Source organism: Athene cunicularia (assembly GCF_003259725.1).
Source record: "Athene cunicularia isolate RWA chromosome 22 unlocalized genomic scaffold, athCun1 chr22_part2, whole genome shotgun sequence".
Taxonomy (NCBI): domain Eukaryota; kingdom Metazoa; phylum Chordata; class Aves; order Strigiformes; family Strigidae; genus Athene; species Athene cunicularia.
Window position 1 is genome coordinate 15320 of NW_020799129.1, and position 11154 is coordinate 26473.

At 54.2% G+C, this 11154-nt stretch overlaps 1 protein-coding gene across 1 annotated transcript; it reads right to left on the minus strand.

The window, feature by feature from the left end:
• Positions 1 to 1761: 1761 nt before the first annotated feature.
• CKAP2L (cytoskeleton associated protein 2 like) lies at positions 1762 to 11148 on the minus strand. The gene is made up of 9 exons (XM_026863167.1): positions 11072 to 11148; positions 9488 to 9551; positions 7229 to 7298; positions 5261 to 6396; positions 4222 to 4414; positions 3420 to 3575; positions 2842 to 2905; positions 2378 to 2525; positions 1762 to 2285 (listed from the first exon to the last, which is right to left on the minus strand). Exons 1-9 carry the CDS (start codon positions 11097 to 11099, stop codon positions 2042 to 2044), a joined length of 2103 nt encoding a protein of 700 aa, XP_026718968.1. The 5' UTR covers positions 11100 to 11148; the 3' UTR covers positions 1762 to 2041.
• Between the last annotated feature and the right edge of the window lie 6 nt (positions 11149 to 11154).

Genomic DNA, 11154 nt, shown 5'->3' on the forward strand with positions numbered 1-11154 from the left:
CGGCCTCAGTTTCCCTCCCTGGGTATGGGGCTGATGGAGGCATTTGGTGGGCATCCGATGCCTTGGCTGGCCGGTTCTGGCCTCTCTCTGCCAGCCCTCTCCCCACCACAGATGGCACATGAGTCGACAGTGGAGCACGGCCGCCTGGATGTGGGGGAGGCAGGCACAGCCCTGGCCCCCTGGCTGGCCCAGCACAGCCACCCCGGCCAGCAGGTGGGTGGCAGGGGACAGAAGCAGCTGGAGGCTCTAGGCATGGGAGTCCCAGCAGTGGCCCCCTGATGCCGGTGGGGTCCTGAGCCCACTGAGCCCCCCCACTTCTATCTCAGGTTGCTGGGGTCCCCCAGGACTCCAGTGGGGAGGAAGAGGATGATGGAGAAGCCTGAGCTCCCCCCAGCGCCACCAGCTGCTGAGCTGGCAGGTGCCACCCCCAGGACGGCGTTCGGTGACCCCAGACCACTTGCTCTGCCAGCAGCAGGCTGAAGCCACCCATGGTCACCCACCCCTCTAGTGGCCACAGGATGGCTGGTGGCCTTAGCCCATGGCCCAGGTCATGCCTCTGTCCCTGCAGTGGGGCCCTTCTCCTGGCTCCCAGCTCTGTCAGGAGAAGGGCCCCCCTGAGCTGCTTGTGCCCCCACTTTCACTCATGCCCCCCCCGGTGTCAGCTGCTTCTCACAACCCCCTCACTGCCAGCCTGGGGCTGCCCGGGAGCAGGCAGAGCTGGTAGCACCGCTGCTCCGGGTACCACTGGAAACCCCCTTTGCAGCGGCTGGTGGTCCCAGCAGCTGCTGCCCCCAGCTCAGGTGCCCCAGGCTCCAGGTGGAGGGAGGTGGATGTGGCTCAAGCATTGGAGGGTTCTGGAGGCAACTGCTGCTCCCTGGAAATCCCTTTTACCTGCTATTACTTTTCTATTTATAGAAGACACTCAAACTCCTGGCACCACAGAGACAGAAAATTGGCTATTTTAAAGGAAAACTATTTTGCCCTCGAGCCTGGGAAATGGGGGCAAAAGGCAGTTCCCAAACCCTCAGCCAGCACCCGGGGCAAGTGCAAGCCCCCGGGCAGAGTGTGGCAGCCCCAAGACACCCCTCACCACCTGTCAGCACCATCCTGCACCCCAGAGAAGGCCAGGCCTGCCATGCAGTCCACACCAGGACTTCCAGCTACTGCTCTCAAGCCTTCCTCCAGCATCGAGGTTTCTCAATAAAGATGCTGAGCCAATCCTGGTGGTGGCCATTTCAGGGGGAGGCAGAAGGGTGGGATGAGGCCAGCACTGCTGCTTGCTGGGCACAGCAGTGTGACGATAGGGCTCCCCACCTTCACGGCAGCCACATCTCCTTCCTCCTCACAGCAGTGAAGCCGGGCTGGGTCCCAGCTCCTCGTGCCGCTGCTTGCTCTGGGCAGCCCTTGAGGGAGCAGGAGAGGCTGCTGCAGGGCCCTGAGTGCACTAACGGGGCTCAGCTGAGCCCACCGGCCTGTCCCTGACCCCCAGCCATGCCCAGGGTGCACAAGCCCAGCCTGCTGCTTCCTGAGGGCTTCTGCACCCCCTGCAGGTGCCTCCTTAGGGCCCATGCGGGACCTGCTGGGCCCCGTTGGTACCCCAGCCCCTCCAGCCCCTTGCCAGTCTGGCACAGACACAGGCTCTGCACATGGGGACCAGCCAGATGCTGTCTGAGCAAGGCACAATGCAGCAGCTCTGGAGAAAATCCCTGGGGCTGGCACTTCTGAAAGAGTGGAAGGTGCCTGGAGCACTGCAGAGACTGACCGAGAGCATCCTACAGCAGGAAAATCGGGGCCTCATGTCACAGCAGAGGAGCCAAGGGCGGGCCCAGGGGAACAGCCCACGTCTCCAACCCCACACCTTGCCTGCTACATCTGGGTGCAAGCGTTTATACTTCTTAAACAGTACTTAGATATTTGCAATAGGTTTATTGGAATAGGCCACCCCTTCACATTCACATTTGGGAGGCAACAAGAGAAGTCGGGGAAGTGCATGCAAGGCAGCATGGGGGAAGCAAGCAGCCCAGGCCCCACCAGGAATCCTTCAGTTGTCCTCTGGGGGATACACACTCAACCCCTCCAGCTCCACCACCTCTGGCAAAGCCTTATTTTTCCGGAAAAAGAACTGAGTCTGCTCTTCAACATTCAGGATTTCACTGAGGGATGACACCACAGGGTCATGGTCCTTCAGCATCTCTGGATAGCAGCTCCCAAAGCGCTCTATCCGCAGTGAGCGCCGCACCGGTGTCAGGAATTTCAGCTCCGGGCCCTCTACCAACTCCTTTCCCCTGTGGACAGGACAAGAGTTTTTAGGTAAATCCTGCAGAGGAGAGCTGGCCCAGAGGGTGCTTGCTGTCAGGAGCGGGCAGCTCAGCCTTACCTGGCTGCAGACATAACTTGTAACTTGACTGAGACGGGCAGGCTGGTCATGGACCTCCCTGTCAGGCAGGGAGTCACCACCACGTGCTGCCTCTCACTTGGGCAAGGCGTTGCTGGCTCCCAAGGAACAGGCTGAGCAGCCTTTTCCCCTGATGGGAGAGGAAAAGGGCAACATGGTTGCAGAGAGGGCAGAGAGCAGCAGCCAAGAAGAGGTTACAACACTGCGAGGCTCGGACATGGGCAAGGGCGCTTTGCTGGGCCTGGACCATGCCCAGCCCTGGCAGAGGGACCTCGCCCCATTTTTGAGGTCAGGATTCTGGACTTTCACAACACTCAGTCTCCATCAAAGTCAACAGGGACATGGGGTGCTGGGACACACTGCAAACCATGCTGCTTCCCTGCCTGCAGCAGCAGGGAACCCCAGCCTGCCCACACTTTCAGACAGCCCCCCTGCCTCCACATTACCCTCTGATGTTTTGTCTGTAGCCTTCAAAATATCAAGGACAACTTCTCTGAGCTCCTGGAGTGGCTGCAGGGAAAGCAGAGAACAAATCAAGGTAGGTCTGACTTGGGAATGGAGACTAGAGTTACAACTGAATATGAGAAAAGGGTTTTCCTGCATTGTGACACCCTGTGCTGGAGCCAGTGGCAAAAGCTGCAGAATTTCCTTTCTCCAAGTCAGACCTCCCAGCACCCAGACATGGCTGGGCAGGCATCCACCCCGACTGGGTAAACCCCAGCAGATGCTGCAGTTATGCAGAGCTGCCATCATGCTGCTTCCAGCTAAAACTCTGACACAGTGCAGGGTGTGTGTGTCCTCCTCATCCTCCCCCGGCCCCGTTCGTGCCCGCATGGCACTGCCTGCTTGGCTGATTGGAGCCAAAGTTGTTTCCACGTGACAAAACTGGACTAGCAGCTCTAAAAGGCTTTTTTACCAGTGACTAGTGCTTCTAAACTCATCCCAAAATCCAACCCCTAGATCTTGAGGAAACAGGGGGGGTACAGAGACAGGGAGCTGCTGAAGAGAAGCGTGCCTCACTCACCACAGCACCAGCACAGACTGCAGCTCTGTACAACCCCATCACATCAAAAGGGCCACCGCGGGCCAGCAGTTTCACTTTGCAAATCCAGAACTTGGCGAATTTCTCTGCCTGGGGCACTTGGGACAACATTGCAGAGAGGTCCTCTGTCTTGGCACCCTACAAGAAGAAGGGCAATGTCCTGGAGAGAGATGTAATTGCAAGGGCCAGAGGTGTGCACTGGAGAAGCTGCTCTCCCAGCACTTCTCTAGGAAAAGGAGGGTCTGAAGAGTCTGGGTTTTGTCTCCTATGTGACCCTGGACAGGTAACAGCTTTTCTGCCTCTATTTTCCCCTTGGTAGAACAAGTCTAGAGGGGTGTTGAGGGATAGACTCTTCAGTGCTGGCATCAGCAGAGCCACTAAGTCCTGGCACAGTGCTGGTGCTCAGCATTGCTGGGATGATCCTCCCTGGCAGCTGTGAGGTCCACCAGGGACATACCTCTTGCTGGCTCCATCAGCCCGGGCTGCTGCTGCAGAAATTCCTGCTGCAGACCATGCTGCCAGGTACCAGGACACCAGCGAGGACCCATGCGAGCCCTGTGACTGGGTATTGCTCTGTTTTCCCCCTTAGCACAGCTCACTGTGTGCCTTTGGCCTCTATGTAACTCCACGGGGACTTTTACTTTCCCTACATACGATGTTACCCCTCTGGCAACTGCAGCCAAGGGAGCAAGAACGCTCCCAACACCTCGGTGCTGCTTGGGGACATGGCCCTCAACTGGTATGCTCCAGAAGAAGGTTCAAGCAGCTCCTTTCCCATTATCACCTCCTCAATGAGCTTCAGGCACTCAGTTAATATGTTGCTGGTCTCCTCCAGGCAGAGCTGCTCTGGTTTCTCTTGCTTCTCTTCCACCATGTCATTTCTCCAGGACAGTTTCAGTGGCTTCTTCTGGAGTAGTGTCATAGGTGGCCGCTTGTATGTCTTGCCTTTGGATGCCAACCACTCCTCCAGCTGTTTCCTGTCAAAGCACCAAGGGATAACTGTTAGCCACCCCAGCAGACTGTTGGAGAACGGCTTGCAGAGAGCAAGACCATGGGTCTCTGCAGCAGCTGATTGCAGCCATCAGAGGTAAACAAAGGAAAAAACCCAGGGTACAGTTATGCTAACAAAGGACTGTTATGTTAACAAAGAGAGAAACTGAGGTACACAATGGCCTTGAGTGTGATAGTAAACAACCTTGGGAAAGAAAGCAGGCCAGAAGAAGGAAGGTGTTGTGACATGCCTGAGATACCACAAGGGGCTGGGATATTATAATGTGGCCTTTTACATGTATCCACTAGATTTGTGAGTAGTATGCATGATTATTGTAGAGTGCATATATAATGTGTGATTTTTCAGTAAAGGTGAAGCTTGCTCTATCATTCACATTGAATCAGCTGCTTGCTTCCTCCGCATGCCGCAGCAGACAGCCACCACTTGCCAGACTACTCTTTTCCCTTGCAATTTCCCTCTAGCCAACTTCTGCTGCTTGGGAAGAAAAAGTATATCTATCCTAAAAACACATCTGAGCTCTCGGCTGGGAAAGGAAACCCCCTCAAGTTTAAGTGTGCCTTGAAGATAAAACAGGAGAGCAGCTGCACACTCTCCTCCCACGTGCTGAATGGGTGGGAGAAGAACCCAAGGTACCACCAAATGGCATCCCCACCCTGCTCTTCTCTGGGGTATCAACCTCCAACAGGCATTCACTGATAAGGGGACTTTGGACCCTGTTTTCAGCAGGTTGGTGCTGGTTCACCCAGTTAAACAGTTTAAACTCTGCTGTCCCCTGGAGGCAAGGTCAGAGTTGGCCAAAGCTGTTACTTACTTACGATCTGCAGCGGATGGGATCTTGGGAAAACGCCTAGTCTGTGTGCCGCTTGCCTTTGGCAGCTCTGACTTAAGCTTCTCTCTCCTACTTGTAAAATCAGTCTTAATTGCTTGAGTTTCAGAACTGTGTGTGCTGTGAGGGTGGTTTTGGGGGACTGTAGCTTGGGATGATGCTGTGCGTCCGACAGGTACCACCTTCACATCCTTCCTACCCGCCTCCCTGTTAGCCGCGGGCCTTTGCCCTTGCGTGGGGCCACATGGCTTCAGGCTGGGTTTCAGGTTTGTGGTCCCCTGGGGCCTGCTGGAGGCTGCAGGTTTTACAGGAGATCTTTTCATTTGGGGTGGTCTACTGTGGCACTTAAGATTTCCCCCTGGAAGCATGCCGAGTGGCTTTCCTACGGGTTGCCTTGCCGGATTAGTTTTTTCCTGGTTTGCCCCTGGTTTTTTATGTAGCAAATTAGTAGAAGCAGTAAGTAACAGAGGGGGCTGCAACAGCTCAGTTTTGACACTTGTTTTTTGAGATGTGCTTTTTGAGCCTGGCAGAGTTTTCCTGAATTTATCCTGAATAGGCTCTTCCTTAGCCTGACGGCTATTAATTCTGTCCTTTTGGCCTGTGATGGTTCTTGACATCCTGGCTGAGCTTTGCCTGTGACCCAAGAGTCTCTTGTTCCCAAGATTGTTTCCATCAGACTGAAAAACTGTGTTCAGCACAGGCTGTGTAGAGGCTTGTGCTTGGACGTTTTCTTTGTTGCAGCCTGTCCTGTCCTGCAGGCCCTCAGTTAGGGAGCAAGGTGCCCCAGGAGGGGAGTGGTCACTACTAGTCTGAGGTGCTGCAGCACTAACAGTCTCCTGTGCAGGCTTCTTGTTCATTGCTGGATTTTGGTGACCAGAGTTTGAAGTTGGGAGCCTTCCTCTGGCCTGTATAGTGTGGCTTGTTCTTGGCACAAGCCCCGTGGGAAGATTTGTCCTCTTTTTCAGCTGCTCAGGACGCACCACCACTGCTCTCTGGGAGGTACTTGAAGACTTCTGCTGAGCAGTGTGGCCAGCATGCTGTGTGGATTTGGCACCAAGCTTGCCAGCCCTTTGAACAACCTTCGCCGTGTTTCTGAGAGCATCCTTCTTGTTCCTGTCAACCTGGAGAGACAAAGTGAACCTCAAACTCTGAGGAGAGCTCAGCTTCCTCAAACCGTGGCAGCTGGCTCCTGCCCCAGCCCTGCTAGTCCAGGAGACATCCACGAGGGCCTGCAGTAACAAAGCAGCTGTCAACAAAATAATAACACAACACCCCCCAGCACATGGGCAGAGGATAAGTCTCCCATGCTAAGTTCTTCTGAAAAATAATTAGTTGACTTATTGACAACTATTTAGCAATCTGTTGACTGCACCCCATTTGGGGTTGGTGGAGGAGTCCATTAGACAGGAGTTAATGCAGACAGGTGGATTCAAGGCCAAAGGCAAAGCTAGCAAAAGAAGAAGTAGCTGTACAGATAGCAAAAAACAAACACCTGTGGTCAGCAAAAGCATACCAGTTTGAACAAAGCAAGATATGGGATAATGTAGTTTGGCAAGTTTGGGGCTTTTATATACAATTAACCAATACAAATGCCTGTAGAATTTAAATGTATTTAATACAATTAAATACAATTAACCAATGCAAATGCTTGTACAAGCACGTGGACAGCACGTGTAGATAGCATGCAGCCTATTAGAGGACAGATAAGTGTGTGTACAGAACTTGAGAGTACTATAAATGTAACCAGAATCAGAGAATAAAGGGGATCCATCTGATCATTGTATTAGTGTTATGTCATTCGTGAGCCTGCATGAGAAAATAAAAGACCCTGGCGGGGGTGGATAACAACCCTGGCAGGGTCGGGAACTCACTACCCTGATTTGGGTATCCTGTTCTGCTCAGACTCGCTTCAAGTGTGAAATACAAAACTAGACTCAAAAGATTTCTACTTACATGCCCTAGTTCAGAAGAGACTGGTTCTGCGGGTGGATTCAGGCAGTTAGTCTTGTCCTTTAAACAGGGTCTGTAGGAAACCAAACAATAGATCAGGTTATTTAACAGCTGTTGCATAAAAGGTGCAGTGCAGTGTTTAAACCTGCTGGGATCGGAGAGCACGTTGCCGTTGCCCTCCCCCACCCGCAGCCAGTCGGGCCCGGGCTAAAATAACAAGAAATTTAATACAACAGAGTGATAGAACAATCTGAACAACAACAGTAGCAATGATAACAACAATAAACAGCAATTACAGTGAACAAGACAAAAGATATACAGAGAAATACCGCTAGCTGGTTTACGGAAAGAAAGGTTCCCGCCACCGAGCCCAGTAAAAAAAAGGCTCCGCTCCTGGACCTGACGCCAGCATGGTATGAATAACCAGGCTGGAGATCCCTTCCCCTCTCTCTCTCTGCTGGGGAAACCTAACCCTATCCTAGCTGAACCAGGACAATATCTAAAATACTGCTGGGTGTCTCAGTCACAGGAGCTTATGAGAAGCTTTTGGAAATCAAAAAAGCTGTCAAGGAAGTACCATGTAATATTAATTCTTTTTCTTTCACATGACAACAGAAAAGCAACACAAACCACTGACATCCAGGTTTGTCACAAAACTTAGGGCTTCCACTGACAACAGAAGTGACCAAAATGGTTCCTGCAGGCAGGGGGGCCTGGCAGGCTACAAGAGGTCTGGAGGGTCCTGACACTGCTGCCCCAGCCACCACCCCACCTTGCCCCGCATGCTGCAGACAGCTGAGGCACAGCCGAGGCGGCTCCTGTCGTGCTGCAGGTCGCAGGGGTGTCTTGGGGCACATCAGCCAGGGTTTACCCCGCCATGGTGAGCTGCAGCACTGCAGCGTCTGAGGTGGGAGCCCCTCAGCGGCCCAGGCGGTGGCAGCAAAGCAGGGAGGTGGGGCAGCAGCCCTGGCTGTCAGCTCCACCCTGTCCTCCTCCTCCTCCTCCTCTCTGAATTGGAGCCCTCTGACAGCAACCAGCTGCAGGATTCTCCCACCCCTCCACTCGGGAGCTAGCAGCTCAGCCATTAAGGAAGATTAATGCCTGTGCAGATATTTTTCTGCAATGAAGGAGCCCAGAGAATTAGGGTATCGTCCTCTATTCTACACAAGTGGTGTACTCTGCCATAAAGAAAGCTCGTGAATCTTCTCTCCTTATTGCTATGTGGTGTTTTCCAGAGCCTGGCACCAGGGACTGGTTGGTTCTTTCTGGTCTCTGATCCTGCTTCCTTTTATCTTCTCCCCACGGAGAGGTTTTATGGCTTCCTTTGTGTTATAATGTCATGAGAAATACTGAAATGGGGAGTCTTTCAAGCGTTCAGATTTGTCAAGTGCATCAGCAGTTTTAATTAAAAGCTTTGCAGAAAGGTGTCTCACTACCTGCAGCCTGCGAGCTGCGTATCCACACACAGCCTGGCTCCAGAGGAACCGAGCGAGGCAGCGAAGGCGTCCCACAGCCAGGTAACTCACTTAACATTTCTTTTAAATACACTGAAAATGCCCCTTCCTAATATTAACCTATCCCAGAAGGCCACTGAAAGCTGCCATTAAAAAGCAGCAGCAAGACTTGAAACACCTTTTCTTCAAGACCCAGTTAGGAAGCTGAGTTATTGGATCTGTTCTGCCAGAGCTGAGATGAGAAAGTTTCATAGAGACTCAGAAAATATCCAGAAGAAACAATATCAACCAGCAGGAAACGTCAACACTCAAACCATGCTCCTGCTGCCAGTAACTCCAGAGAGTGCTGCTGGGGCACTGTGGGGGCAGAGCTGTCCCCAGTTGCTGCCTTGACAGCGGGATCCTGGCAGGAGGCAAATGTCTGTGCGTCAGTGAATCGCTGCAGAGAGAGGGCAGACACTGGCAAGCTGGGAAGTCAGCTTTACCTCAGAGAATCACTGAGTGATTTGGGTTGGAAGGAGCTTTTACAGATCCCAGAATCATTCAGGTTGCAAAAGCCCCTCGGGATCACTGAGTCCAACTCTCAACCCGACTCTACAAAGTTCTCCCCTACCCCACATCCCCCCACAGCTCAGCCCAACGTCCCTGAAACCCCCCCAGGGATGGGGACTCCCCCCTCCCCGGGCAGCCTGTTCTACTCTCGGACCACTCTTGCTGGGAAACATTTTCTCCTCATGGCCAGCCTGACCCTCCCCTGTTGCAGTTTAAAGCCAGATCATTTAGTCCAACCTCAGCATCCCCAGCATACTTTACACTCGAGCATTTCCGCTTTTCTTTGCCCACTAGGTCCTCTTGGAGCCATCTTCGCTCTCCTGTGAGGGGAAGGTAGGAAAATGCAGTGTACACATCACAATCTTGGTACTTGAAATATGGACAAGAATGGATTTCTTTTACATTCACAGCACTACCATATAGGTCTCCCGAACTCCCTGGCCGAGTCTGGCAATGCTGTTCCCAGCATCCCAGAGTATTTTCAGGAATGTGATACTCCCAAGGGGCTCATCGGCACACGGAGACCAGAACGCTCTGATGCTCACAGCATGATGCCACTCAGAACCTCAGTTGTGTGGGCCTTGGCCAGTTTGCAGAAGGAAAGGGGAGATGCTGCTGACAGCCCTGCCTTGGCTGAGACGGGGAATCTAAACAATCTTAGATTGATGGTGCAAGGCCTGCACAAAAACAAGGGGAGGCATATGGGACTGTTCGAAAAACACATACCAAATACTGATAATGTTGCTAGGCAATTATCTTCTAGCCCATAGAGAAGTCCCCCTTAGTCCTTGAAGAACAGACTACCCAAACCACCAGTATAAACTGGCCTGGGAGAAAGCCAGAGAACAACTGAGGCTGTGCAGAGCGACAGGGTGAAAAGTTCATCAGCGAGGAAGAAGAGGTACTTCATCTTTACGACCCCTCCCCAGGAGATTGCGACCCGAGATTGGAGAGCTCATCACACAGGCGCAAGAGGAGGAGACCTGTTCTCCGCAAAACACTGATCCCCTAAGCCTGTACCCTGCCGTGGCCAAGCCCTCTGCTAACACAGGCAAGCAGGAAAAGTGAGGAGCCTCTCAGCAGAGGGGACAGGGGACACCTCTGACAGCCCCTGTTTGGCTGCAGTACAGGGGCATCCCATGACCGGACAGCCTGGCCTGGCTGGAGCCCAGCACCACCCCGTCCCCAGGGCCTCACCCCTGCCCCATCCTCATCTGACAGCCCATGCCCAGGGCTCTGAGGGCATCTCAGTCCCTCCCCCCACCAGCCACCTGCCCCCCAAGCCACTCCCTTCCCTTGACACTGTGTCTCAAGGCTTCCACAGGGCCCCAAGAGCAGCGCAGCAACCATGGGTGCCCCCACTCTCCCCAGCACGCCAAGGCCCCCCACACCTCCTGCCCTCCCAAACCACATCAATACACCATTTCGTGCGTACCCCGTGTGCACCCTTTTGCGTACGCGATGCTCTCGCCCCCCGAGACCGCCCCAACGTTCCTCCCAGAGACCCAGAGGCCATCCAGTCCCTCCCTGCCCCCCTACTCCGCCGGGCCACCCAAGCCTGTCCCAGCTGACACCCAACGCAGCACCCCCCAGGTCACCTCCTGCCCCCCCAGCACCCCCCATTCCACGGGCACTCCCGACCGCCGCTGTCACCAGAGGGTCCCCACAGATCGGCCCCGGCCCACACACGGCGGTGCCCCCGCCCCACAGCGCCCTCCAACCCTCCACCCCATACCAGCCCCTGCTCCCATCACCCCCTACAGGCGCCCAGACCTCCCTCCACTCTCCCCCGACGTGCCCGCACCCACCAACACCCCCCACGGCACCCGCGGCTCCTCACCCTGCGCAGCCGCCCCTGCCTGCTCCATGCCAACCGCTCCCCTCAGCGCGGGCAACAGCCCACCCGCCGCTACTCCACACCGC

Coding starts and splice junctions, on each gene's coding strand:
- CKAP2L (XM_026863167.1), bottom strand. CDS start 11,099: ATGGAGCAGGCAGGGGCGGCTGCGCAGG. Junction 7,299..9,487: donor CGGAAATGCTCGAGTGTAAA/GTATGCTGGGGA, acceptor GGTTTCCTACAG/ACCCTGTTTAAAGGACAAGA. Junction 3,576..4,221: donor GCCTGAAGCTCATTGAGGAG/GTGATAATGGGA, acceptor TTCTTCTTGTAG/GGTGCCAAGACAGAGGACCT.